General features: G+C 46.3%; 1 protein-coding gene across 1 annotated transcript; it reads right to left on the bottom strand.

Annotated features, from left to right (window-relative positions):
• Positions 1–10,666: 10,666 nt before the first annotated feature.
• Positions 10,667–12,756, bottom strand: Dusp23 (dual specificity phosphatase 23). Its single transcript, XM_038349425.1, has 2 exons — positions 12,371–12,756; positions 10,667–11,611 (listed from the first exon to the last, which is right to left on the bottom strand). Exons 1-2 carry the CDS (start codon positions 12,635–12,637, stop codon positions 11,426–11,428), a joined length of 453 nt encoding a protein of 150 aa, XP_038205353.1. The 5' UTR covers positions 12,638–12,756; the 3' UTR covers positions 10,667–11,425.
• Positions 12,757–25,821: the final 13,065 nt, after the last annotated feature.

The raw sequence follows: 25,821 nt of genomic DNA, 5'->3' as shown, positions 1-25,821 counted from the left end.
AATCATACATTATCAGCACCTTGAGAGTTTAAATTTTCCCCAGCTTTGCCAGATTTAGTTTGAGATTGGGTATATGTCCAGCACTGCTGTATATAAAATCATGTAACTGTTGCTTTAATTTGTATTATATTAAGTCCTTTCTGATAGCCTCATCTGGTATTCCCCTTCACATCTTCTGTGGCTTCCAGTTTATCAAGTCAACAGAAGAGGGTTGAAGTGGGGTGAGGGTCACTGCCAAGGCTGGGACCTGACTCCTCAGTGAAATTGCAGGCCCTTGTTTATTCCTGGCCTCCCCCTTTCCCTACAGGCTCTTGAACACATGTGCCAGGAGAGACCTGGGATCTCACAGGACAGAAGAGCTCAGCAAGGGGACCCGGGCCCCCCCCTATTGTCTAGGTGTACCTTGAGTTCTGAAGGTACTCATGAGGATTGGGACGGGGTTCTACAGGTGCCTACGCTGCCATTTCCAGGCTCCCAGCTGAAGAGGGCCAGGTACAGGCACGAGGGTCCTAGATCCAGGTGTTCTGGCCTTTGCAGCTACCTGGATTCCTCTAGGGACCCTGTGTATTCCCAGCAAGGAAAACTGTTTTCGGAGTCTTCAGGATGCCTCATTCGCCTATGGAAAGATATACGGAAAAACGTCTGGCTGGCTTCCTGAATTGACAAATTGGCCATTATTAGAAGGAGAAAACAGGCTAGAATTAAGGGTCAGACGTAACAGCATGCAGTGCTGATGAGTATGGGGAACAACTGAGGCAGAAGGCTGGAACGTTCAGGGTTCTTCTTGGGCTTGGGGCCACAGGGAGAAATACTGGAATGCTGGACAGAGTGAAGCACCAGAGCCGGCTGCTCCTGAGGACATGTGAGACTTATCAACTGCAATATGACAAGAGTTTGATTTAAAGTGTGACTCCAGAGAACCCAGCAAAGCAGCGGGTTTGTAGAAGCCTGAGCCAGCCACCACTAGAAAGGCATATTTCCAGCACACAGGGATGACACTCACTTGAGTTCTTTTCCCATTCAAAAGCATTAAAAAATCATAACCTGCGAGCCCAGAGGGTGAGCTCTCCGCCTTAACAACCCTTCCACTTCCTTTGGCGAAGCATTACCGTCATTAACTTCCAGCAAGAGGAGAAAGCAGGTTCTTACTCAACTCTCATCCTCTGAGAAGTCTCAGAAACCAGTGGCGTGTGGCCTTGTCTCCCTTTGACAATGTTAAATCAGAAGAACCGCACAGCTACTCAGTCATGGGGCCATTCTGTCAGAACGGAACTTGAGAAAAATGGAGCCCAGTGACGTGTCCTCTGCTCAGAATCCCATGGTGACTCCACACTGGGGAGCAGATGGGGACATTTCCCGTGGCAAGAATTTCTGCTGTTCTTTTACTAGCTTAACCTAACCATGGATCCTCTACTTCCCACTGGATGGGGATTTTACTTCTTCCATGCTCTTTGATGTCTTTTATCTTTCCTTTCCCAGAGGATACACGTCCTGTTCTTCTTCTTCATCCAAGCCTCCCTGAATGGACTTTGCACTCAGCACATAGCCTTAGTATGTTTAATGACATTCAACATGTCTCTCTCGAGGTTATACAACCACATCTCTTTGAAAGATTCAATCAAACATATTTTTTAGCAGACTCACTCTTCTTATGTTTTTTAATAGCTGTAGAATTGCTTAAGTATTAGTGCACTGCATATTTTCATTTTTGTGTTTATACTTGAGTACTTTTGTCAGGCAATCCTTCACTAAATTATCCATCCCTTAGATTAATTCTATTCTATCTTTCATTAACATGGAAGCATATTGGTTAATCAGTTACTCTATGCTAATTGTACAGTTATGTGATGGGCATCGTGCCAAGTGTTAGAAGTATGGGCAAAGAAGTCCTTAGTCTCTGATAGAGATAGATAGATAGATAGATCGAGAGAGAGAGAGAGAGAGAGAGAGAGAGAGAGAGAGAGAGAGAGAGAGAGCACGTGAGAGATGAAGCTGTTGAATGACTATCATAGGTAAATATGGGCAGATGCTTTGGGAGTATGGACATGGGTTTTGGACAGTCTGAGTATGGACATCCTGAGGGGTGATGGGTAAACAGAGACTGCTTGGGGTTAGTTTGAGCCAAGGAAAGTACAGCAACAACTGCCCGGATTATCAAATGGAGAGAAACACTGAATGTGGGGGTTTGACTGAAGAATGTCCTCCAGCTGGTGGTACTGCTTGGCGAGGTTACGGGACCTCCAGCCTTGCTGGTGTTGGGCTTTGAGGGTTTGGAGCCCCGCTTCACTTCCTGTTCTCTGTCTCCGTGTGTGGATAATTGTGATCAGCCGTCTTTGTGTTGCCATGCCTCTGCATCATGATGGACTTCATACCTCTGGGACTGTAAGCCAAGATAAACCTGTCTCTCCCTGAAATAGCTTTTAAATAGTTTATTCTGTCTGTATGTCTGTCTGCAGGCCAGAAGAGGCACCAGAGCCCATTACAGATGGTTGTGAGCCACCATGTGGTTGCTGGGAATTGAACTCAGGACCTTTGGAAGAGCAGGCAATGCTCTTAACCACTGAGCCATCTCTCCAGCCCTGGTCATGGTATTTTATACAGTAGCAGAAGTAGTTAATACACTAAGTATCTGATGGTGTGCAGTTAAGGTTAACCCAGCAGGCCGGCGGTGCCTGGTCCACACATCCCAGAAATCTTCAGTCCCTCCCTCGCTTAGCTCCTGTGAGATGAACATCGAACCTTTGGAATACTCTGCATGATAAGAGTATTTCTGTATACCTGAGACCTCTGGCTGGCCAGATGGTTCATGCCAACAGTGTGACTTAGGGTGAACACTTGTTTTGTTTTGTAATTTTAAATATATCTAAGATGCGTTGGGACATGCTGCTTCAGTTTGACCTCTGCTGGGGCTGGAGACCGAGTGACTAAGGTCAGTCATGTACATGCTGCGTGCCTGCGTGACTGACCCCAATAAAACTCTGCTCACCAAAGCTCAAGGGAGCGTCTGTGGTTGGCAATACTTTGTATGTTTTTCTACACACTGTTGCTAGGAGAAGTGTGCCCATGTGACTCCCCTGGGAGAGGACAACGGGAAATGTGTGTCTGGTCTCTCCCGGACTCTGTCCCAGGAGCCTTTCCCTACTTTCAGATTTTAAGCTGCATTCTTGAACTTCCATAAAACCATCAGATGTTTTAGATCGCTACGAGTTATAATCAGGAATGGCAGGGTTCTGTCTGTGGGTTGGGTCCCAGTGTGGCTTTACCGAGAACTTAGTCCTTTCTAGAAATCATGAAGGTGTGATACCCTGTCACAGAAAACATGCAAATCAATGAATTTTCTTGGGATGGGGGTAAGGGAGACCAGGGGGTACACAACACACCCGACGAGATCAGCAGTGTCACCTGGGGGATGTCTGCAGCCATTGCCATTTCCCATGGGCCCCTGCGGATTCCCAAGAGTCACTACTCCGTGTGTATTAGTAATGAAGATGAGTGTGGTCATCAGGTAAGCTGGAGGGGGACACACCCCAGAGCTGTTTGTCATACTCGGTGCCACACATTGGAAATTCAGAGGTGGTGTCGCTAATTTGTTCCATGATCACATATCCATGGTGGCAGAATAAGTCAAGGGAGAAATAGGGCGAGGGGGTGGTGGCAGCAATTTAAGCAATTTATTGGCACAAAGGATTCAGCTTTCAAGGCGGCAAATAAGGCATCAGTTTCAGGCATGGGTGTGCACCAAAGTGTTTTTCAAATTTCTGTTTGCTTGGACAAGCATGCTGCCTTCTTAGAAGTGTGCCTTGAATCTTTAATGGCTAGAAAAACGTAGGCTACCATGGGGGATGTGTTTATGTAAATAAGTTTTCAATCAACAGGGGTTGATCCTTGAGGCAGAAGGCTGTCAGAAATGACGGGGCGGGGGCAGTGCGGACATTAGCTGGACAGCAGTGTCCTTGGAACCCTGTGATCAGAGGGCACCACAGATGGCCCCCGGGAGACCAAATGCCTCAATTCTGCACAAGGCACTTCTGTTTTCTCATTACAGTGGTCTCCCTTCTTGCTCTATGGAAGGGAAGGTGGTTGATTGCTAACTCCAGGTTTCAGTCTTGTTCTAGGGGGTGACTCGGGGCACAATACTAAACTCTCGGGGTGTTGGTGTGCTCACTGTGTATTGGTTACTGGGGTAGCGCTTTGTGCATGGGGTTTTATATGATTTCCCTTCGAAGAGCAAATGAGATAATGTCTGCAAAGCGCTTGGCACAGTGCCTGGCATACATTAAGGGGTCAAACAACAAAACCATAAAGAGTAGCAGGATTTTCAATAAATCATCAAACATAAAAAAGGCATTTTTGAGGGCTCTATGCCAGCCACACAAGCCTCAGGACTGTCGCCCTGGGTGAGGACATCTATAGGCCCTGAGTTAGAGAATAATAGATGTGACACAACAGTTTTCTGGTACTTGGTCCAATGCTCAGGCTGCATTTGATCCTTAGTTTGTAATTACAGTTGAAATTTTATTGTGCGTGTGTGTGTGCATGTGCATGTGTGTGTGTGTGTGTGTGTGTGTGTGTGTGTGTAGGTCAGAGGACAACATGTGGGGGCGGGGCAGGTTCTCTCCTTTCACTATGTGGTCCCAGGGAATTGAACTTAGGTTGTCAGCCTCAGCAGCAGGTGCCTACACCCACGGAGAAATCCTGCTGGCCCAGGCCACACTGTGAAGCATAACACATAATTCAGGTGCAATTGATTTCAGGTTTAGGTGCAGGATTATTCTCCGGCTGCTGAGGAGGAAGAAATGGGTCCTTGGGGGCCTGTGGATAAGACAATCAGCAGGGCTGAGCTCTGAAATACAGACAGACTCTATTGTGTCCCTAGAATCACTGTAAGTCTTGTCAGGAGGGTATTTGGTGAAAGAAACACGACCTCTGGACTTTGGAGGGACAGATGATTTGGATTTACATTCCAGCTTCTTTGGTATAAATGGTTCAAATATGAAATGCCTCTCTTCCATTCCGTATCCACCCGTAAGCTCATGGGTTTGAACACTTGGCCCCCGGTTGGTAGAGCTGTTTTGGAAGGCCGTTGAATCTTTAGGAGGTGGAGCCTAACTGGAGAAGGTGAGTCCATCGGGGTGGAACTTGAACTTCAGCAACCGAGCCCCACTTCATGTCCTCTCTCAGTGTCCAGCCACTTGATACTCCTGCTGTCATGCTTGTTGTCACCATGACTGAAAGACTGTATCCCTTTGAACTCTAAGTCAAAGCAAACCCTTCCTCTTTTAAGTTGCTTCAGGTCAGGTCAGCAGGCTCAATAATGGGAAAAGTAACTCTAGCACAAGTGTGATTTTTTTTTGGGTACATTATTCACCTTTCTCTATCTCGGCTCCTTCTATAGAAAGGAGAAATCGCTTGACTTGCCGAGTTTCAGTTATAAAATTACATAAAGCAAGGTATGTAAACCACCAGCTACGTGGTAAGTGCTTCATCAATGACGGCAATTATGCTTCTACAAGCAAGCAAAGTTCGGGTGTGACAAACTGTGAAATGCATTAGTGGTAGCTGTCATTGTTGTGTGACAAAAATTCCTGTGAGACCAAATTAGTTTCCCTCTCAGAAAGAATGATAAGCCATAGATAGCAGGAGCTTTGACTTGAAGGCTGGCAAGTGGGTGTAGTTCACGCGGAGAAAGGAGTTACGGTTTAGATCCACTCTCTGGCCCAGGGGACATGCCCATCATTTCTCTGAGGAAAACTGACTTTGGGGATAATGTTGGGCAGGTGGGAGGGTGTGCAGGGGAGCAGACCTCTTTAGCAGGGGGAGGGTCAACAGTGAATTGCCTTTTGTAAGGTGTCACTCTCTAATAGGTTAGGCTGAGAGGGGCAGGCTGGGTAGGTACGGACTGAGTTGAACTCCACAGGAGGTGTGAACAGGCTCACGGGCCTGCAGATGTGGGCCTATGACCTCACTGTAGTTCCTTCTGCAGTATGAAACGGAGACACATGGCTTTCATGCAGTCTTGGGACTCAGAACTCAGAAAGCACAAGGTGTATTTGTACGTACGAGCGCAGCAAAACCAGGGCTTTGCATCCTTAGCACCTTTGGACCTTTCGATCCAGGGCTGGATGATGTGGTGTGTGTGGGGGGGCAGGTGTAGGTTTGTCTTGTGCACTGTCTTGGGCAACCTGCAAGGGCAATGATGGCAGGGAACCAGGCTAGGGAGAAATCCTCTCAAACAAGCTTGTGGTTGGTTTCCTTCTGTCTCAGCGCAAGCCGTTCCTGGATCTGGACCCAGGGAAGAGTCCAGGTGGTCAGGGCAGAGTCAGAAGAGCAAGGAACAAAGGTTTCCAAGCAGAAAATCCTCTGTTCGGCAGAGTCCTGTCATGTACTGGGGAATAAACGTGGATGAACTTTAAAAACACAGGGGTTACCTTTTGTCAGCCTGGGAAGAATGGACCTCAATTGAGGAACGGTCTCCGTCAGGTTGGCCAGTGGGCATGTCTGTGGGGGCATTTTCTTCACTGCTGATTGATGTGGGAGAGCTCAGCTCAGTGTGGGTAGTGCCATCCTGGGCAGGTAGTCCTGGGTTGTCTAAGAAAGCAGGCTCACCCGTCTCGCCCCAGCAGGCAGGAGAGTGGGCCTGAGGAGGGGCATGAGAGCAGGAGAGCTCACCCTACCCCTCACCAATTGCATCACTTGGGAGAGTGGGCCCTGCACCTCACCTGGGCAAATCAGTAGAGCTGGGTCTGGTGGTGTGGGGGCATAGGAGCTGGCCCTGAGGGCATGGGAGCTGGAGAACTGGCCCTGCTCCTTGATGCCTGCCGCACTGGGTGAGCTAGCCTGGGCAGTGCTGGAGAGCTCACCCTGGTGGTGATGATGAGGGAAGCCTGGCAGGATGACCAACCTAGGCCCAGAACCGAGGCTCTGAGTTAGTTCACCCCAGCATCCACCTTATCGATGAACTTCTGGAATGTGTGAAGGGGCCAGACCTGCAGATCCAAAGCTGGATCGCCATGACACAAGGCAATGACAGGACATCCAAGAGAAGTCCCAGTAAGGGTCTAGTATAGGCAGTGTAGCAGAAGCCAGAGGCCTCGAAGCAGACTAATGGCTCACTGAATGCACACTTGCAAGTGAGGATGTGTGGTCTAAAGCATGGTACTCATTGTGTCCCACTACAGCTTCCACGCCGAGACTTTTTTCTTTTGGTTTTCATTTTTCTTTTGAATCTTATTTTTTTCTGGGGGGGGGGGAGACTGCAAGGGTCGAGAGCAGATATGAAGAGATGGGGAGGTGAATGTGTACAGGATGCATGATGTGAAATCCACAAAGAACCAACAAAAAGGTTAAAGAATACATAAAGGAAGGAAGGAAGGAAGGAAGGAAGGAAGGAAGGAAGGAAGGAAGGAAGAAGGAAGGAAGCAGGCTGAGAAAGTCCTAGAAGGCAAGTCCATAAACAGATCTTTCATGATCTCTGCTTCAGTTCCTGCTCCCATTCCTGCCTTGGCTTCCCTTGTACTGGCTGATGTTGTGTGCCAACCTGACACAAGCTAGAGTCAACAGAGAGGAAGGAGCCTCAGCTGAGGAAATGCCTCCAGGAAATCCAGCTGTAAGGCATTTTCTCAATTAGGGATCAATGGGGGGAGGGCCCAGCCCATAGTGGGTGGTGCCATCCTTGGGCTGGAGGTTCTGGGTTCTATAAGAAGGCAGGCTGAGCAAGCCATGGGGAGCAAGCCAGTAAGCAGCACTCCTCCATGGCCTCTGCATCAGCTCCTGCTTCTACGTTCTTGCCCCATTTGAGTTCCTGTCCTGACTTCCTTCAATACTGAACAGCGGTGTTGAAGTGTGAGCCAAATAAACCTTTTCCTTTCCAACTTGCTTTTTGGTCATGGCGCTTCACCACAGCAGCAGAAACCCTAACAGAGACAACGATGGACTGTCGCTTGGAAGTATAGGATGAAACAAACCCTTTCCTTCCCAGGTTGTGTTTGGTTATTGTGGTGTTTTGAATGAAAATAGCCCCCAGAGGCCCACAGGGAGTGGTGCTATTAGGAAGTGTGTCACTGGGGGTGAGCTTTGAGGTTTCAGAAGCTCAAGCCAGGCCCAAGGTCTGCTCTCTCCTCCTGCTGCCTTCAGATCCAGATGCAGAACTCTCAGCTACCTCCCCTGCATCATGTTTGCCTGCATGCTGCCATGCTTTCTGCTGTGACAGATAATGGACTAACCCTCTGAACTGTAAGCCAGCTCCAATTAAATGCTTTCCTTCATAAGAGTTGCTGTGGCCATGGTGTCTCTTCATGGCATTAGAAACCCTGACTGAGCCAGTCATGTTTATCCCAGGAACAGGGGGTAAGCTGTTTCAGTTAAATTCCTCAGCAGCCCACTGGGGATGCAATCCTTCTGAATATAGAGTGTCAGTGGCGTTTATGACCTGGCTGGAAAACAAGCCCGTGGAGAGCTGAGAACCCAGGAATAACTTGACTTCCAGACATTGGTTGGAAAGGTGGCAGTATGTGAGTTGGTCTCTTTTCCCTTATTATGATGTGTACGTATACATAAGACCCCAATCTGTTCCTCTGCTCTAGAGAGAACGAGACCTGCATGTTGGTCTGTTGCAGTGGTTCTCACTGGGGCAGGTTTTGTTCCCATGGGGAAAATGTGGCAATGTTGAGGGGCATCTTTGGTTGTCATAGCCAGAGAGGGGTGGGTGACTGCTGTGGGACAATTGTCTGTATTCTGTCAATTATATTTTAAATAAATGCTGATTGGTCAGTAGCCAGGCAGGACGTATAGGCAGGACAACCAGATAGGAAGTAAAGGTGGGTCAAGGATAACAGGAGAATTCTGGGAAGAGGAAGCAGTCCTGGCCCAGCCACAGAAGAAGCAAGGTGTGACTGCCCTGCCAAATAAGGTACCGACTAACATGGACAAGAATAATGAGCTAATGTAAGTTATAAGAGTTAATAAGAAGCCTGAGCTAATAGGCCAATCAGTTTGTAACTAATGTAGACCTCTGTGTGATTTCTTTGGGACTTAACGACTGTGGGAACCAGGCAGGACAGGAAACCCTGACAACATGTGACTGTCATCTAGTGAGTGCAAACCAGCAACACTGTTAAACATCCTATGGTATAGATTCCCCATCTCCAATTATCCAGCCCCAGTTCAAAAATGTTAGGAGTGTTAAGCATGAGAAACCCTGGCCTGGTGCAAATGCAGGTGTGCTTCTCAGATGGAGGAGGTGTGTTCCTGGCACCAGTGCAGGGTGTACTAGGGAGGGGCCATGGCTGATGTGTGACCTTTCATTGGTGACAAATACAGGCGAAAGGGTGGCAGAAAGCTAAACTTCTGGGGGCATAAATGAGCACAAATGGAGTTCCTGGCTAACCCCTCAAGGTAGACAGAAGGAGAAGGGCAGAGTTTTTCATTTGAAGTCAACTCGTACTTATTTAAAAGCCATTTCCTTAAGCACATAATTATATGTTTATTTCCCTAAGGAACTCTTGAGGCAGAGGAGACTTGCTTAAATTATGGGGAGGGAACTGCACACAGGGCTTTAATGGGGTTAGAAAAATTTTCTGTCTCCTTCCAAGGAGCCTTGGGAGGAAGGTAAGAGCAGAATCTGCTCTGGGGGTGTAGAGGATCTGGAGAGGAACAGACATGAGAAAGGATGAGGGCAGGTCCTAGGGCCCAGCCAATCAGCGCTGGTGAGGAGCCCCAACTCTGGGTGCCGCTGCAGCCTCCCATTTCCTCCCCATATGGGTAAGCTCTGCAGTGAACAACAGGGTGGAGGAAATGAGCCTTTTGCTCTCTTCCTGGGCCATGCCCTCCTCAGGAAAACGTTACATAGACATGCACACTCCCTGTGTGTGGTGGGTGGTCTGGCTTGCATCATGGGCAGGTGTGGGAGTGGCAGGGTGGGTGGCGCTTTTGGTGGGAAGAAGGCCCTTTTGGTGGAAGGCCACTAAAAGGAAGGCCTTTCTTTTTCCTCCATCACAGGCTGAATGCCTGGAACTTTTAAGTTTCTTCTCTTTGGCTGATCTATTTCCCTGGGAGGGCTAGAAAGGATCCAAGGAAATAGTTAAGGATACCCCACATTAGATACAGAAAGAATTCTGGGTGAGTGCAGCTTACATTTCTTGGTTAACTAAGCCTTTTGTGTAAGGGTGAGCTGGATAACATTCAATTAGGGGCAGCAGAGGATGGAGAAAGAAGTCCTGGGGAGGGGAAGGCACAGCTCTGGCCTTCGATGTAAGAGACAGAGGCTACAGGGGAACTCTTGCCTACCCTGTCCTGTGCTTGGAATAGCAGAGATGGCCTTTAGTATCCATCATGTGGGAATGGACTGCCATTACCCATCTTCTCCAGAAAGGCCAGGCCCCTGAGAATAGGAACATGTCTCACTTTGCTGAGTCACTTCCCCCTCTAACAGGCACACCGAGTTCACACGGCCACTCCATGTGTATCTCAGGGTGAATTTCCCTCATTCAGCTCAGCCTATATGGCAGAAGACAGGGCAAGAGTTCAGACTGACATTTTAAGAGTCCACTGGGCTCAGGTATGACGTTCACCGCATCTCTCAGAGAGTCCAAAGTGTGGTGCTAATGGCAGGATGGAATCCAACAGGGGAGAAGTGAAGAAGATAACACCTGGGGAAGACAGCCAAAAGTCATAGCCCTGGAGTTATTTATTTGATTATTTAATATCCACTTTGTATAACCACCAAGATGCAGTTCCAGCATTCCTGGGCCTGAGGTTGGGATGATATAGAGGCTGGAGGTAACAGATGAGCCGAGAGTATCTAAGGCTGGTAAGAGTGGCCATCTCTGGGGAGAGAGAGGGAAGGAGGGAGTGTGGAAGGAGATCTGTGACATCCAAGTCTTCTGTACCCTGAGAGGAACAAAGGTGACATCAACAAGGGCACTCCTGGTGTGGGAGTGTAGAGCCCTGAGACCGCTGGAAGCTGGGTGGCCGTAGACTGGGAGCTCTCTCATTGACCAGTTCTCCAGAAACCCTAAGACCAGGGGTCAGCACCTAGAATTTCAGCATCTTCAAGGAGACAAAGGTGTGTGTTGCAGTCCTGGCCCATACTTCTATTTTCCAGAATTGTGACCATAAGCCTTTCTGAGCTCTAGTCACCCCATCCAAAGAACAGAAATGGTTTTTATATTTTCTATGACCCAGGGCTACATGGAGTTGATGTTTTGGGAGTGCTATGTAAATTCTATGCAGCGTAAATGAATTCTTATTAGATATTAACTCATATTCATGGGGTCTCGGCCACTCTGTCAGTCAGGTTATGGCTTCGGGGAAAGACTACTTCTGTCCAGCGGGAGGCAAAGGGAGCTGAAGGATGCAGGTACTTTAGCCCACTTCCCTTCTTCCCTGGCCACATTTCCCATCTGCAGCACGAGAGCGGGCGAGTCTCTTATTTTGTTCGCTGGTAGAACTGAAAAACGGCTTTCTCTTGTTCATAGGTCTCAATGGATCCTGGCCGCAGGCGCCGAATCTCAGCGATGGCATCTCCTGCAGCCAAGCCCTGCTCCTTCACCAGGTAGCAGGCCAGCATGGTGCCAGTGCGGCCAAAGCCCAGGGCGCAGTGCACTCCAACAGCCTGTCAAGAGGAAAGTCATGGAGTCCAGTGCCCTCCCGCACAGTCTCCTGTCCCCACTGAAAGGTATTGTTCTTCCCACAAATTGCAGGCCCTCAGAGGACAAGTGACCTCAAGGCTGTTGAGGACTGTCCTTGCGTCTGGGTGACTAGGAGGCCTCTGAAGTGGCTGGCTCCCAAGTTGGGCTCTCCGCCTGCATCTCTCGCCCCTTCTACCTGTGCTGTCTGGTACAGAACATCCAGCCACCTGTGGTGGTATTTTTACCTGAAATGTGTCAGTCCAAAATGAGATTGGGTGTAAAATAATTACCAGGCTCTGAAGATGTGGCATGTGAAGAAGACTGGAAATGCCTTATTAATTAATAATTTACTTCATATCGAGTCTATGTTGAAATAATATTTTTGACTTATTGGATTAGTAGCAAAATTTAACTCCATCTGCTTCTTTTCATTTTTTTTTTAAAAGTAGCTGTTAGTAAAATTTAAAATTATAAGTGTGTCTCCATGACATATGGCCCTCTAGAAAATGACCAGAATCCTGGCATCACCTTCCCTCGCTTCTAGCAACATAGTTGACTCTGGTCAGTGGGTGGGTTCCATCTAACTCTAGCCCAGCCCGGCCCCACTTGGCCCCGCCCCACCCTTCCTCGCCCCGCCCCACAGCCTCTTCTCCCCCCCCTTTCTGATCCCACCCTCCCGCCAGGCCCCGCCCACTCAGTTCCCTCCAGGCCCCACCCTCTCGCTTTGGCTCACACGCGCTGACCTCTCCCCGGGCGTTGGCCTCGTCCACGATCTTCACAAATTGGTCGATCTGTTCCGGGGCCGGCGGGCAGAAGTCAGGGATGCGCAGCCGGTGCAGCGTGAGGCCCGGACAGCTGTCGCTGTGCGGGGGCCCACGCTCCGTCAGGGACACCAGGTGCCGCACGCCCAGGTCCAGCAGGAACTGGTAGTGCGCGGGGAGCCGCGGCAGCGCCAGCCCGGCTAGCCGGCCCGGGAGCACCCAGGAGAAGTTGGGGGGCTGCACGCCCATCGCGGGGGGAGGGCAGTCAGGGTGAGGCTAGCCTTTGCTATTCCGCCTTTGCGACCTGGTCACCCCCTGGGGCTGGCTTCTGGTCCCCGCTCAGCACTTGCCCTAGCCGGCCACGTGGTCCCTTGGGCCCGCCCCAGTGACGCTCCCCTCCGCCCTGGGTTGGCTCAGCAGTGGGGGCGGGGCTAAGGCGGCTCCTAGTCTTGCAGCGAAGCTCTGCGGGGAGCCGGGCCCTTGTGGATAGGTTGGATAATCAACAACAAGCTCGATCTTTGCAGCTGGGAGTGAATACCCGAAGGAAACCTGGGACAAATTAATTGCTCCTGGAGATAAAACAGCCTAGGGCTGGGCTCTGCTGCTCCCTGGTGGTGTGCTGTAGTTACTGCACCGTGGGCCAGCTGCCCCTGTCTCTTCTCTTCAGGACCTAATCGCCACTGTTTATGCACAAGGGTTTAAATAGGTGACAAAATACTTCCGCCTGGGCACGCAGGTGTGGGTGGGTAATCACTTTAATTGACTAAGCAGTCATTGTTGGTGTCCTCTTGAGTTCTTGTAGTAAGAGGGAATTACTAGGTCCAGGGCAATTGTTTTCATTTTCCTTGCTGGGACTGTTAAAAAAGGGGAGGGGAGGACTGACATGTGGCAACTTGAATCGGCATATGATAATTACAGTCAACATCATAAGAGCTAGCAATAACTGAGCATTTGCTTCGTGGTATGTACTTGTGCAAGCACTTTTTAATATGTTAATGAATTGTCACAAGATAGATGGTCAAAGCAACCCCATTTCAGAGATGAGAAAACTGAGGCACCGAGGAGGATAAGGTTCTCTAGAATCTTCAACAACACAACGCTTTCCTACAGTCAAACAGGAAATGCCATCCTGGCCACACAACTGCCCTCGCACCCTTTCCAAACACCGCCTTGTTTAAAACCCCGAGTATTTTCTTAATTTTATTTTCAGTTCAGACATCCTTATTTAAGGTCCTGCTCCCTCAGCCCCTCTAACCTGGGTCAGACAGGATTTGTCAGTGTTGTTCTTGGGGCGTGTGTGCAGACTTCTGTCTTGAGCCCTGTCTCCCTTAGGCTCACAGCAGTGTGTGTTGTCTTTAGAACGAGGTACCGACGAATCTGACTGCAGGTAATTGTGGTAATTATTGTGTTAACCCTGTACCGGGCCCTGTCCGTATGGTATGCTTTCTCCAGTAACCAAATGTGGACGCTATTTTTGTATCCTTTTTGTACTCCAGCAACCCGAGGCCTAGAGAACTTGGTCAGCTTGGCCAAGGACACATTGACCTCAGCCCGCAGCACCTGGCCATGAAGATGCTCTTCCCTCCTTTGCTTCTAGAGTCATTAGGGTGAGACCCTGGGCCTTGGCAGCCATGACAAGCCAACCGCGACTCTTGTTTTCAAATAAATAATTAAATTAAATAGGCAGATTGACAGTGAGAGCAGGCGGAGGCTTATTCAGTGCGCTGCGTTAGTAAGAGGGAAAAAGAGATCTGGTCCCCTGCCCCAAGCCTACCTCTGGGGTCCTGGCGTCATGCACACCTAAGCATTCCTGGGCAAGGTGTGGTCCTGCCCATCACCGTAGCTTTTGCTTTTGTCTCTCATACAAGGAGATAAGTTGTCAGAGCTTGGCAAGAAATCTTGCTGGGAGACAAGTTCCCCATCTAGCAGACATTAGGTTCCCAGCCTTTCCCTACCCCAGCATGAGACTCCTGGGGAAACTCCAGTATGTTAGAGTCCTTGTTTCAGCATTAGAGGGACACAAGTGTCTCTAGAATGTCTTCATTCCTGCCTTTGTGCCCATCCCTTATCACCTTGCTATTGAGCTCCAAGCCTGTCTTCTTCAGTGGGAAGAGTTGTTAGGGAGACAGTTTCTTCTCTCCAGCCCCTGAACTGGCAGTGTGCTTGCTGTCTCTCTCCTGTGAGTCTCCGCAAGGCTAAAACCACCTTCGTCATTCCCACCCAGCTTTCCCAATGGAAAGGCCAGTTGGCAAAGGCTCAGAGTCTCCGTCTCAGCTGTGTCCCAGTGCCAGGGGTCTCATTTAATTTTCTGTCTTGGCTGAGTGTTTCTGTAAGAAAAGCCTCTCCCAGGGTTCTGACTAGGTCCTCTGCAACTAACTAACCAAGTCAGCCCTTTACACAACACGGACAGAATCCTCCACTCTGATTAGAGTGAGGTTATCTGGACCTCAGGAGGACTTAGGCTCTGCGGGTTCTCATCTCCCACTGTGGAGTTACTTTGTTGAACCAGGTTTCCTGGTTTCATTGGTACCAGGACTGATTTGCTGAATGTTTTCATTTTAATTGGAGCCTGATTATGGTGCTCAAAATGTTAAGTAAATGGATGGAAAAAATAAGCAGAATGCATCTGCACGATATACTCCAAGACACTGAGTCTCCAGGGTGTTTGTGGATTCCTTAATTGCCGGAGGACTGTGCTGGATTTTATGTACAACTTCTTTTAAAACTTCATCTTTTTATTGCAATGTAATTCACACACTAAAATATGCCATGTATATGCACTTCTGAGAATTTTTACACATGTATATATTCACACAACCACCAATTAAAGTAGATAAAGAACAGTTTTCCTTATTAATTTGACTATTTTTTTAGTTTATGCTTTTATTTTCCCAAGAGGCTTAAAGCAATTTCTTTTATAACTATTCTTTTTTACAGTTTCATATGGAGCACTGTGGCCACACCCATCCCCTGTCACCCTCTCACCTCTCTCTTTTGCCGGGGAGGGGGTCCTCTATCTTGCAAATGTTTTTTTCCTGTCTCTCCCTTAAGAATGAGACTCTCCATTTAATTACTATTTTTGTAAAAGGGCCATATTTATTGGTCGTTATGGGCACGGTCCCTGTTATATGTGTATTGGTAGTACATGGGTATATGTGTGCTGAGGGATGTGTTTTTGGGGAGCAATAAGCTTTAGTAATTTTCCTACTTCAAGGAATTTATGACATACTTGGGGGGATTTAGACACAGATATAATTATTCCCAGAATATGTAATAAGTACTAAACTGCTCACCAAAGCAATTGTCATTATCTGACAATCAGATAATATATAGTCAAAGCTAATTGCATAATAAAAATAACAAGCAAGAAAGAAGTCGGCGGTGGTAGTGGGGGGAGCTTGGATTGGAACCACTAGAAGTTTCTAAAGACAAGCTCTCTGCCCTTTCATAAGCTCAATGGAATGGCTTTAGCATGTCCTAACTACCCCTCCTCTAGTTGATAATGATTTTTGACTTAATTCTTGTGTGTGTGTGTGTGTGTGTGTGTGTGCGTGTGTGCGTGCCTGTCTTAGTTGCTTTTCTATTGCTATGCTAAGATAGCATGACAAAGATAACTTATAAAATAAGTTTAATTTGGGGCTTACAGTGGTTCCAGAGGGTCAGAGTTCATTCCTATTATGATGGGGAGCATGGCAACAGGCAGGTGGACATGCAGGTATAGCACTGGAGTGTAGCTGAGAGCTCACATCTCGATCTACAAGCATGAGGTGGAGAGAGAAAGAGAGAGAGAGGGAGAGTGAGGGAGAGTGAGGGAGAGACTGGGAGTGGCATGGGAATATTTGTGTACATATGTATATGTGTATGTATTTACTCTATGTATCTTTTACATTATGTATCTTGATCCCATTCATTTTCCCGTCCCTTTGAATCTGCCCTCTGTCCTTGAACAGCCCCTAAATAAGACAAAACGTAAGAGAAAAAAAAGAAAATAAAATAAAAAAGAGAAAAAAATCTCATCATGGAAAGTGCAGTGTGACACAGTGAGTCATGCTGTGAACCCCTTTGCCCATTGCAAAGAGTCATTGTTCTGGTTGGAGGCCTCTGGTTTCCACTACCCTATTGATGCTGGGCCCTCATTAGGGCTCCTCCTGGATATTCTGTTGATGCCCTGTGTTATAGAGATCCTGTAGCTTTGGGTCTGCAGGTCAGGTCCATTCACATGCTCCAGAAGATCATAAATGGGGTGGATGATGTGGCAGACCAAGTCATACCCTTGGGTCCGGGCCTGGGCAACTGTAGGGTTGGTCTGCCAGATGTGAAGTGGAAACAACTCTCTCATGATTACAACTTCAGGGCTGGCTTCTCCACACCTGCAGTAGCAGGGTTGGCTCTATTGTGCTGCTCTGGTGAGGTGCAGGGCCTGCTTTCCTGAGTGTTGTAGCTGGTGGGGGTTGGGAATGGGTCTCAGCATGGGCCTTTGAAACCTCTTAGCTTTCCCTCAGTGACACACCTCCTCCAACAGGGTCACACATCCTAAATCCTTTCCAAACAGTTCCACCTACTTGGGACCAAGTATTCAAACATATGAGCATATTGAACCATTCTCATTGAAACCACCATAAGGCTCTAGATTCCTGACAGGTGAAGGCGACTTAGACACTTGCTTCCTCTACTTCAAAGCAGAGGATCACTTGAACTACAAACAGCCTGTGTCTGAAATGTTCTGAGTTTCCTTTGTGTTAACAAACTTTATACTGGGACTCAAAGATCTGGAAGTTGGACCTGTGAAGAAGAAGCAGTGTGAAAGATGACCTCCAAGAATCCCTTAGTGGGCATCTCATGTCTCGGGTAGTTCTTTTCTACAGTGTTAGGGCTGGCTATTGTTGGATGGTAGTATATAACTTCCTGGGTCTGCCCACAAAAAGCTTGTCTTTTTTCTTTATTCTTATTTGGGAAGGAGATGGGTCATGGGAAATCTTGTGGAGAAGTGAGCTACCATGTTATAAGGATGTAGGGTGATCTCTGAGGAGGATTGGAAGCCTCTGACTGGTGGTGAAGCTGTTGAGTTAACTATTCAAGAAGTGGATCCTCCCCAGCCCCAGTCAGGAGTTAGGTGGCTTGTACAACATCTTGGTTGTAAACTCATGACCTACCTGGCTCAGAACCATCTAGCCAACCTTGACCTGAGATCCTTACACAGAGAAAATGAGTTAATTAATACTTACTGTTTAATCAAAAATTGGGGGAATTTGTTATGCACCAACAGGTAACTACTATAGATAAAAGTATTATTTGAAGGAAAGGAGAAAATGAATTTCCAATTGTAACATGAGGGCCTGCTTTGTGTCAGGGTTCTGTCCTGCCCAGTTCTCCCAGTCATTATGCCCCAAAGAAAATCACACAGAGGTCTTCATAAGTTATAAACTGATTGGCCCATTAGCTCAGGCTTTGTATTAGTTCTTATAACTTATATTAACCCATTATTCTTATCTATGTTAGCCACATGGCTTGGTACCTTTTTCATCAGGGCAGGTCACATCCTGCTTCTTCAGTGTCTGGACAGGACTGTGGAGAGAGTTTCCTTCTCCCAAGAATACTCTTGTTCTCCTTGTCCCACATCTACTTCCTGCCTGACTACTGGCCAATCAGTGGTTATTTAAAACATAATTGACAGAATACAGAATTGATCTGCACCATTCCCCCCCACTTTTATAAACAAAGGAAAATATCCATAGTCCAGTTTTGGGGAATGTAGGTATAGTATTCCAGGCTACTTCCTGCTGGTTTGGGGCACTGATAATCTTATGGGGATTAAAGAAAATTTAGAATCATGATCAAGTCCTGACTGGAGTATCCTGTGACTCTTGATCATCTCAGGCAGCAGTCTTGAATCTGTTCTGGATGTAGAACTCAGACATCCTGGCCATCTGTTCCTACCAGAGATTTCTCAGGTGGTCTTCCTTGATCAAACCTGATTTTTCTTAACTCAGAATGAATCCATAGCCTCTCATTTTCTGTGGAAACAAAAGCAAAACCTCTTTTCCAAATTAACATACCTTTTGACTTCAATTTTGAATCAAGGTAATTCCAAAAATACCTATCTTGGATTAATTGAACAGCATTTATAAGCAAATATCTTTTAACAGCTGCTGCTCCTTCCTCAACATTCAAACAATTCAAAGAGAGTGTAACAACATACAGTATCCAGATTCTCTTGTGTGTTTTCCATCTTTATGCGGCTTTATTTTAAACTCTATTTCTTTTATTTTTAATTTTTGGCTTTTTGAGACAGGGTTTCTGTGTATTTTATCCTGGAACTACTCTGTAGACCAGGCTGTCCTTGAACTCACAGAGATCCATCTGTCTCTGCCTCCCAAGTGCTGGGATTAAAGGTGTGTGCCACCACATCTTGAACTCACAGAGGTCTCTCTGCCTCCCAAACGTTGGGATTCAAAGTGCGTACCACCACACCCAACTGCTCTCTTTCTTTCTTTTTAAATTTAAGGACTTTAACCTTTAGCCTGCATATATTTTTAACATGCTGTAAACCATTTAGAAGTTTTCTTCATCTCTGACTTTCTTTTCATTGTATCTCTCTTTTTTTCTGACCACATGAGTCTTTAATTTGCTAAGCAATATAGAGAGGATTAAAGCCGTGGCTTTCACGGCTGGATCCAGTCCATTTCTTAGCTTTCTGAGATTTTAGCCTCATGGCAGAGGTACTGGCTGGAACCAAGTTTATTGCCACAACTCTATGGCGTTTCCAGGTCCTTGCCAGCAAGCAAGCTGCAACAGTGTGTCCATAAACAACACTCAAAGCCGGGCGGTGGTGGCGCACGCCTTTAATCCCAGCACTCGGGAGGCAGAGGCAGGCGGATCTCTGTGAGTTCGAGACCAGCCTGGTCTACAAGAGCTAGTTCCAGGATAGGCTTCAAAGCTACAGAGAAACCCTGTCTCGAAAAACCAAAAAAAACAGAAAAACAAAAAACACTCAAATGCTCTCTCTGTAGCTGGATCTCCTGCCTCAAAGAGTCAGAGTTTGTCCTGGCAGGATGGCCCAGAAAGCCGGCATTTTAAAATGGCACAGCTTTTTTTTCCTGCTATGGCTGAAAACAAAAAAGCATGTGGTCAGCTTTTATCAACACCATTTAAATGTTTCGTGGCAGGACCTCTTAAGGAGCTGCAGGGTTTTACAGCTAGAGCTGAGTCAGGAAGCCTCTCTTAAATGAGAGCACTTTCCTCTAGCAAGCAGAGCAGATCCGAGAAATTGCTGCTACCAAGAAGCAATTCTTTTCTGTCTAGGATTACTTCCCAAGCTCTTTCCGGTTTAATGTGGATGCAGTTGTCCACATGTTGGGGCCATTTTGTAATATGAGGGCCTGCTTGTTGGGGTTTCTGTCCTCCCACCCGGTCCCACAGCCTTTTGGCCCCCAAAGAAAATCACACAGCGAGTCTCCATAAGTTATAAACTGATTGGTCCATTAGCTCAGGCTTCGTATTAGCTCTGATAACTTATATTAACCCATTATTCTTATATATGTTAGCCACATGGTTCGGTACTTTTTTCAGCAGGGCAGGTCACATCCTGCTTCCAATAAATATAAGAATGAAAATAAAGGCACGGGAAAGGTACCACTAGTAGCAATTGTGTTATGAGTGGATTTTGTAAGAGGTTAATGCAAATTTTCTATATTTGGGGAACTACATGTAAAGTAATGTACTAGAGTAGTTTGGGTAAAAATGTGTGTGTGTGTGTGTGTGTGTGTGTGTGTGTGTGGTGTTGGAGGTAAAGATTTATACAGTACTTGGACAGCTAGGGATGACATATAAATTACCACTGGCTGTGTACAGGATGTGAGCAATCAGAAGACAGTTGCTCCTAACAAGACACATTCCCTATAAACTATTGCTGATGCTGCCCTGGTGTCTATGGGCTATGTGTCGTCGGAGGATGTAGAGGTATGAAATGGTCCGGGTGTGGCCAGATCACCTTGGACATTTTAATATAGGTCTTTCCACCAGATGGCACTGATAGCTTTTCCTTGTTTCTCTCTCTTTCTCTCTCTCTCTCTTTCTCTGTCTTGTTGAAAATACGTGATTTGTGTACTGATTCAAAGCATTCCCTTGCTGAAAGCTCACAATTTGCTAGTTGATTTCTTGTATTTTTGCATTTAAGATCTTTATAAGTTGGGATGTTGGGGGATACTGCCTTCTGTTGGATGTTATTGTGGGAGCTGGAGATAGGGAAGTAGATGGGAGGGGCAGGCTTTAATGTCTGTAAAACTGTTCAGCAAAGGCAGGGGAGGGCAGAATCAAGAGGGAACACTCAGGCAACAGTCACTTCTGCTGCAAAAGCCATCTTGGTGGGGTCTCCTATTTCTTCCTTCATGGTGCTTGAAGCTCAGATGAATTAATAGCCCAGTGGGCACTTTGATGTCAGCCTGTTGAGATTCCACGTGGAGGTTATAGCTAACTTGTAACTGGACTTCTAATCTGCAGAACTGTGACATAATCAATATTTCTTTAGCCACCAAGTTTGTGGCAGACGTTTCTGCATCAATAGCAAACTTACAGACACTCTTACTTATTTTCCGATCTTTAATATGTTGGCTACAGCAGTGTTAGTAGATCCTAAATATCTGTGTTGTTCCTTGTTTCTTCACTTTATTTCAAGCCTTCTGATTTCCAAAGCTGTTGACCACACTGGTTCATTTTCCACTGAAAATACACCAAATACAGTCAATCTGTGGAGTTCAGCAGGCGACACTTGATTCGCCTGCTGCCTCCCAAAGTTCTGCTCTGCGGCAGGCTCCTTCCCATTATTGCTTCTCCTTCTCAGTAGTGCTTCTCCTTTCCAGTTGTGCTTCTCCTTTCCAGTTGTGCTCCTACAGTTCTGCCCCACAACTGACATTACATGGTACTTGTGAGAAATTTGGACTCTCAGTCTCCACCCCTGATCTGTGGGACCCCCTTGAACTCCATATTCACACCTCTGCCCTAGAACCCTGTTGTTCTGTGTTTTAGCCTGTAGCTGTTTTCCTTTCTGCTTGATAATCATTTGTAGCACAAAACCCAGAACCTGGGCACAGAGGCAGTAATGCAGATCATGAGGCATCGTCTCTCTGAGCTGAGAAACCAGGCAGTTCTTTGGGCAGAGGAGGTGAGAGCAGCAGCAGCAAAGACAGGGGTGAGGTTGCAAGGGAGGGAGGGGGAGGGGTCTTAGAGGCAGCTAACTGGCCTGGATGGAAGCCCAGGGTCAATTAGAAAACCCTAGTTAGAACAATCCATTGGCGGTAGGTACAAGTTAGAAAGAGATCCAAGAAAAATATGCTTAAATGTACATGTGTTTTTTCCTGTTTTTGTTCCAAGGAAGGGCTTGGTTCCTAGATTTCCTTTCTGGGGGAATTCTTAAAGCATCAACCTCTGCCCTCTTTGCTTTTTAATAACATTCTGGGCACGGCAGAAACGCCTCTAGTTGTAATCCAGTTTATGAGCTCCCCATTTCCCCACAATTTGAAGGAAAGAGAGGGAACCATGGGCAACTTAGCACACCACACCCTCTTCCTTGTTTCTGGGCAGATTGTCCACCTGATTGCATCTTTCCAGAACCTCTTTAACTCATCATGTCTGTGGGCCTCTGGACTGACCTCCTCTAGTCAGGTTCTGCAAATTTCCCCTTTAAGTCACCCTGATGATCCCGTAAGAATACAGATCTTAACCCATCTAGTACTCTGTATGTGTCTTCCAGAGACCCCCTTGTATACCTGTTGAGTGACACACAAGCCCTGTGGGATGAGGTTCTTGTTTTCTTCAGCTTCATCTTACAACATGCTCTTGTACCAATGTATGTCCCTATCATCCAGCGACACATGGGTTCTCAGAGAAGCAGTGAGCTCTGTCCTGCTTTGTGTCCTTCACCTGCTCTCCTGTCCTTTAGCTTGTTGCAACATTGCACATCTACCAGTGTGCAGTCTGGAAGCAAACCTAGTGCCCTAGGAAGGTTTATTTACCACTCAGGGCTTATGTGCCTCTTTTGTGCTTCTATAAGTGTCTGTAGATCGGTGGGTGTGGCTTAGTGGTAGAGCTTGCCTAGCACGTGCAAGGTTCTGGGTTCAATCCAGCACTACAAGAAATGTTTATTATACATTTAAAACATTTAAGACTTTTGATAACATACTATACAAATAAGTATTGTAAAAGAATTAAAGTACATACATGGGGAGGGGAGAGAGAGAGAGAGAGAGAGAGAGAGAGAGAGAGAGAGAGAGAGAGAGAGAGACCAGACAAAGAGAAGCCACCCTTTGCTGCCCAGTATGAAGGGAAGCAATGCAAGGAGTTTGAGGTGTATATACCTGTTGGATGGACTGCTCAGCAAAGGTCATAGATGAGCTTGGCTTGTAAGACCCAAGTGAGATGTTCTCAAAATTATTGCCGGCAAACAATCCCGTCATAAATTTCAAAGACTTCTGGGAAATTCCCACCAGATATCTCAGTCTGCAGTACTGATGTGAAGTCTCAAGAAATTGACTTGGATGCTGTGAACCTGTCTTATTTCTGTTTGCTGACCTCTGGAAAATAATATTCACCTTTCTTTCCTTTTATATCTCACATGAGCATCTCCCATTGACATTCAGACAAGGGAAGGAAGAGGACTTTGGAAATGTCCTTAGTGTCAACTCTATGATAGAGAGGGTTTAGGAATAAGTGACATTGACAGTTACATTTCTAAGAGACTTTCCTGAAGAGCCACATTTTGGTAGCCACCTTTTCCCCATTCTCTGTTTATGATGCACATATAAAACCTCCCTCCTTACTGTGCTCTTGCTGCCTGCGTATCTGAATACATTTCTCCCTCTGGCTTCTTGAAGGTTTAATGAGCTTGCTTCTCCACTCTTTAGAGCGAGGATTCCAAGCACTGGTTTGATGACACCCTGGAGTGTCTTCATTTATCTCAGGGGGTGCCTTGAAATTCACAAAACAAGATTAATTTAAATTCATTTTCGTTTAAAAAAGTAAACAGACATTATATAGTAATTACAGGTACAAGTGTGTGTGTGTTGAAATCAAACTAATAAATGCTTGCCTTAGAGAGAAATCAAGAGGATGGGGGTGGAGTTGCAAGAGATTATAAAGGTGATTTAGTCTGAGTTCTTTTCTAAAATGGCCCTTTCTTTTTATTTCCGGGTTGGCCAAAATTAATCATGTTTCTAAGTTGGAAGTCAGGATGGTAGGGATTAAAGCTCCTAGGATGCAGGTCTCTTCTGTGTGCTTGCTACAGGCCCTGATGTCCACTGGCCCCCAGGAAGCACATTTCGGGTATAGCATGATGGGTGAAGAAGATGCATAACATATGAGAGACCCAGCTCTGAGAGGCTGGCAGTCACCTACAAAGTCATGGGGTGATGGGAACATACACTTGTTACAAAGGCATACTGTAGAGGAAAACATGAACTTCATCCCACAGGGCTTATGTGTCAATCAACAAGTGTACGTGGGGATCGGGAAGGCATTGAGTTACAGGGAACTGGGCAGGTAGGAGGTCACCAGGGCTACATAGAGAAGTACAGACAGCTGTGTCAATAGTGAATGGAGTGGTAATCCCTCTTGAGTTATAGGAGAACAATAGTCCTAGACAGCTAAGGAGAGAATGTTGTGGCTGAGATGCTCTTGGTTAGATGACTGGCCAGAGACATCAATATTGCTTAGTAACAATTTGTGTAAATCATCAAAAACATAGGGAAAGGACTGTCAAAGTATATGAGTGTTAGTCACTTGCTGCTGAGAATGGAGTCTCAGGAAGGCTGTAGGCAGAAGGCTGAGTTCTGTATGAGACTAGTAGTATCTTTGAATTAAAATAGAGCTGGTAGTGGGTTCAAATCCTGATGTGCCATTCAAAAACTATTACCTGAAAAATGGCTTTATACTTCGGTGCTCATCTGTGTAAAGGGTAAATAGACAACACCCTGCCTCAACAGTGTGAGGAGTGCATAAATTAGTTTACATAAAGTGCTTTGAACAAAGCTTAGTACCCTAAGAGCTCAATAAATGCTGACTCTCCTCCTCTCCCACTCCCTCTCACAACCTCAGCAAGCTCCACTTTGGAAGGACTAATAGGTTAAAAATGTAGAGTATGTTAGTGGCCCCTTCTAGTCCCAAAAATTTATTTAGAAACTCCTCCTGTTTCCTAGATTGGAGTAGGAACATCATTTCTTGGAAGTGGAAAGGCAGAAGGTTAATTGCACAACAAGCAAGCAAACAAATGGAACAAAAGCCACTATGTACAAATTGAGTTCTCAGTGAATCCCCTTGTTACACTTTGATGGAATATTCTGCTGCATGGGGGAAAACGCAAACATACATGAGTTATTAAAATCATACTTGGTAGCAAGAGGAGATGGTATCTTTGGGCACAGGGCTTTTGAAAGCAAGCTACCTTTAAGCAAATGTACTCATCGTTACACATTATTACTGATAAAAAAATTCCAACTTGTTCTGGCAAAATGATTGATAAGAAGAGAACTTTGGAAACTATCCAATACATTCATGATTCTCTTTATTTTAATGAAAAGTGAGTATACCTACATCTTCACATGGGATGGCAAATCAAGTCTAACATCTGATCTTAACTAAACTCAAACACTGGCTCTGAAATTCCGATGAATCGCTTCAGTTCTTTCTCTCCTGCTCAAATACGGAGGAATTGTCATTATATGATCATTCAGATGTTTGAACAGTGATTTAGGATGAAGAATTTTCAAATTCATACGGAATTTACTTCTTAAATTGGTACGGCTCTAGCAAATACACACTTAATGAGTCAGACCTTTATTTGAAGTTCTTGGTACTGTAAAGATCCCCAGTCATAAAAAGGCATTTGATTCATAAGAACATGGGAGATGGTAGTTCATGGCTAACATTGTTCTGAGTCTTTTGTTTTTCTAAGGCTGTGCGTGGGAGCAGTCTTAGCCTTTCTGGTTCCTGTGTTATTAAGATCTATGTGTCTTCAACTCAGTTAGACAAATATAGTGAATATGCTTGGGCGAGCAAGTCGTTGGCCTGTATGCTTGAGTGGGAATACAAGAAGAATCATGAAGCTTAGATTTCGGCACTGTGGTGGATTGTCGCTGTGGTGACTCCAGCAGAACATACCTGTTGTTATTCACGTTCTTTTATACAGCTCTACCACAGCTGCACTGGGTTCATCCATGTGACCTGTTTGGCTAATGTGGCATAAACAAATGAGACAGAAGCAGAGGTTTGGTGAACATGTGCACACTGGGACTCAGCACCTCAAAACCCGGAGTCCACTGTACCATGTATTAGTCCAGAACTAAAATCCGCATTATATGAGAGGCAAGTTAAGCTTAGTCTCCAAAGATTTCCCAGATGGAAGCAGCTACATGAGAGATCCCAGCTAGGCATGACCAGCGGGA

This window comes from Arvicola amphibius, chromosome 12 (genome assembly GCF_903992535.2).
Source record: "Arvicola amphibius chromosome 12, mArvAmp1.2, whole genome shotgun sequence".
Taxonomy (NCBI): Eukaryota; Metazoa; Chordata; class Mammalia; order Rodentia; family Cricetidae; genus Arvicola; species Arvicola amphibius.
The sequence above is the reverse complement of the archived record's forward strand: the minus strand, read 5'-3'. Positions and strand labels throughout refer to the sequence as shown.

Bases quoted from the DNA above. Each gene is read 5' to 3' on its own strand.
- Dusp23 (XM_038349425.1), bottom strand. From the start codon at position 12,637: ATGGGCGTGCAGCCCCCCAACTTCTCCTGGGTGCTCCCGGGCCGGCTA. The intron at 11,612-12,370 runs GTCAGCGCGTGT...TCCTCTTGACAG, and splicing joins AGGCCAACGCCCGGGGAGAG to GCTGTTGGAGTGCACTGCGC.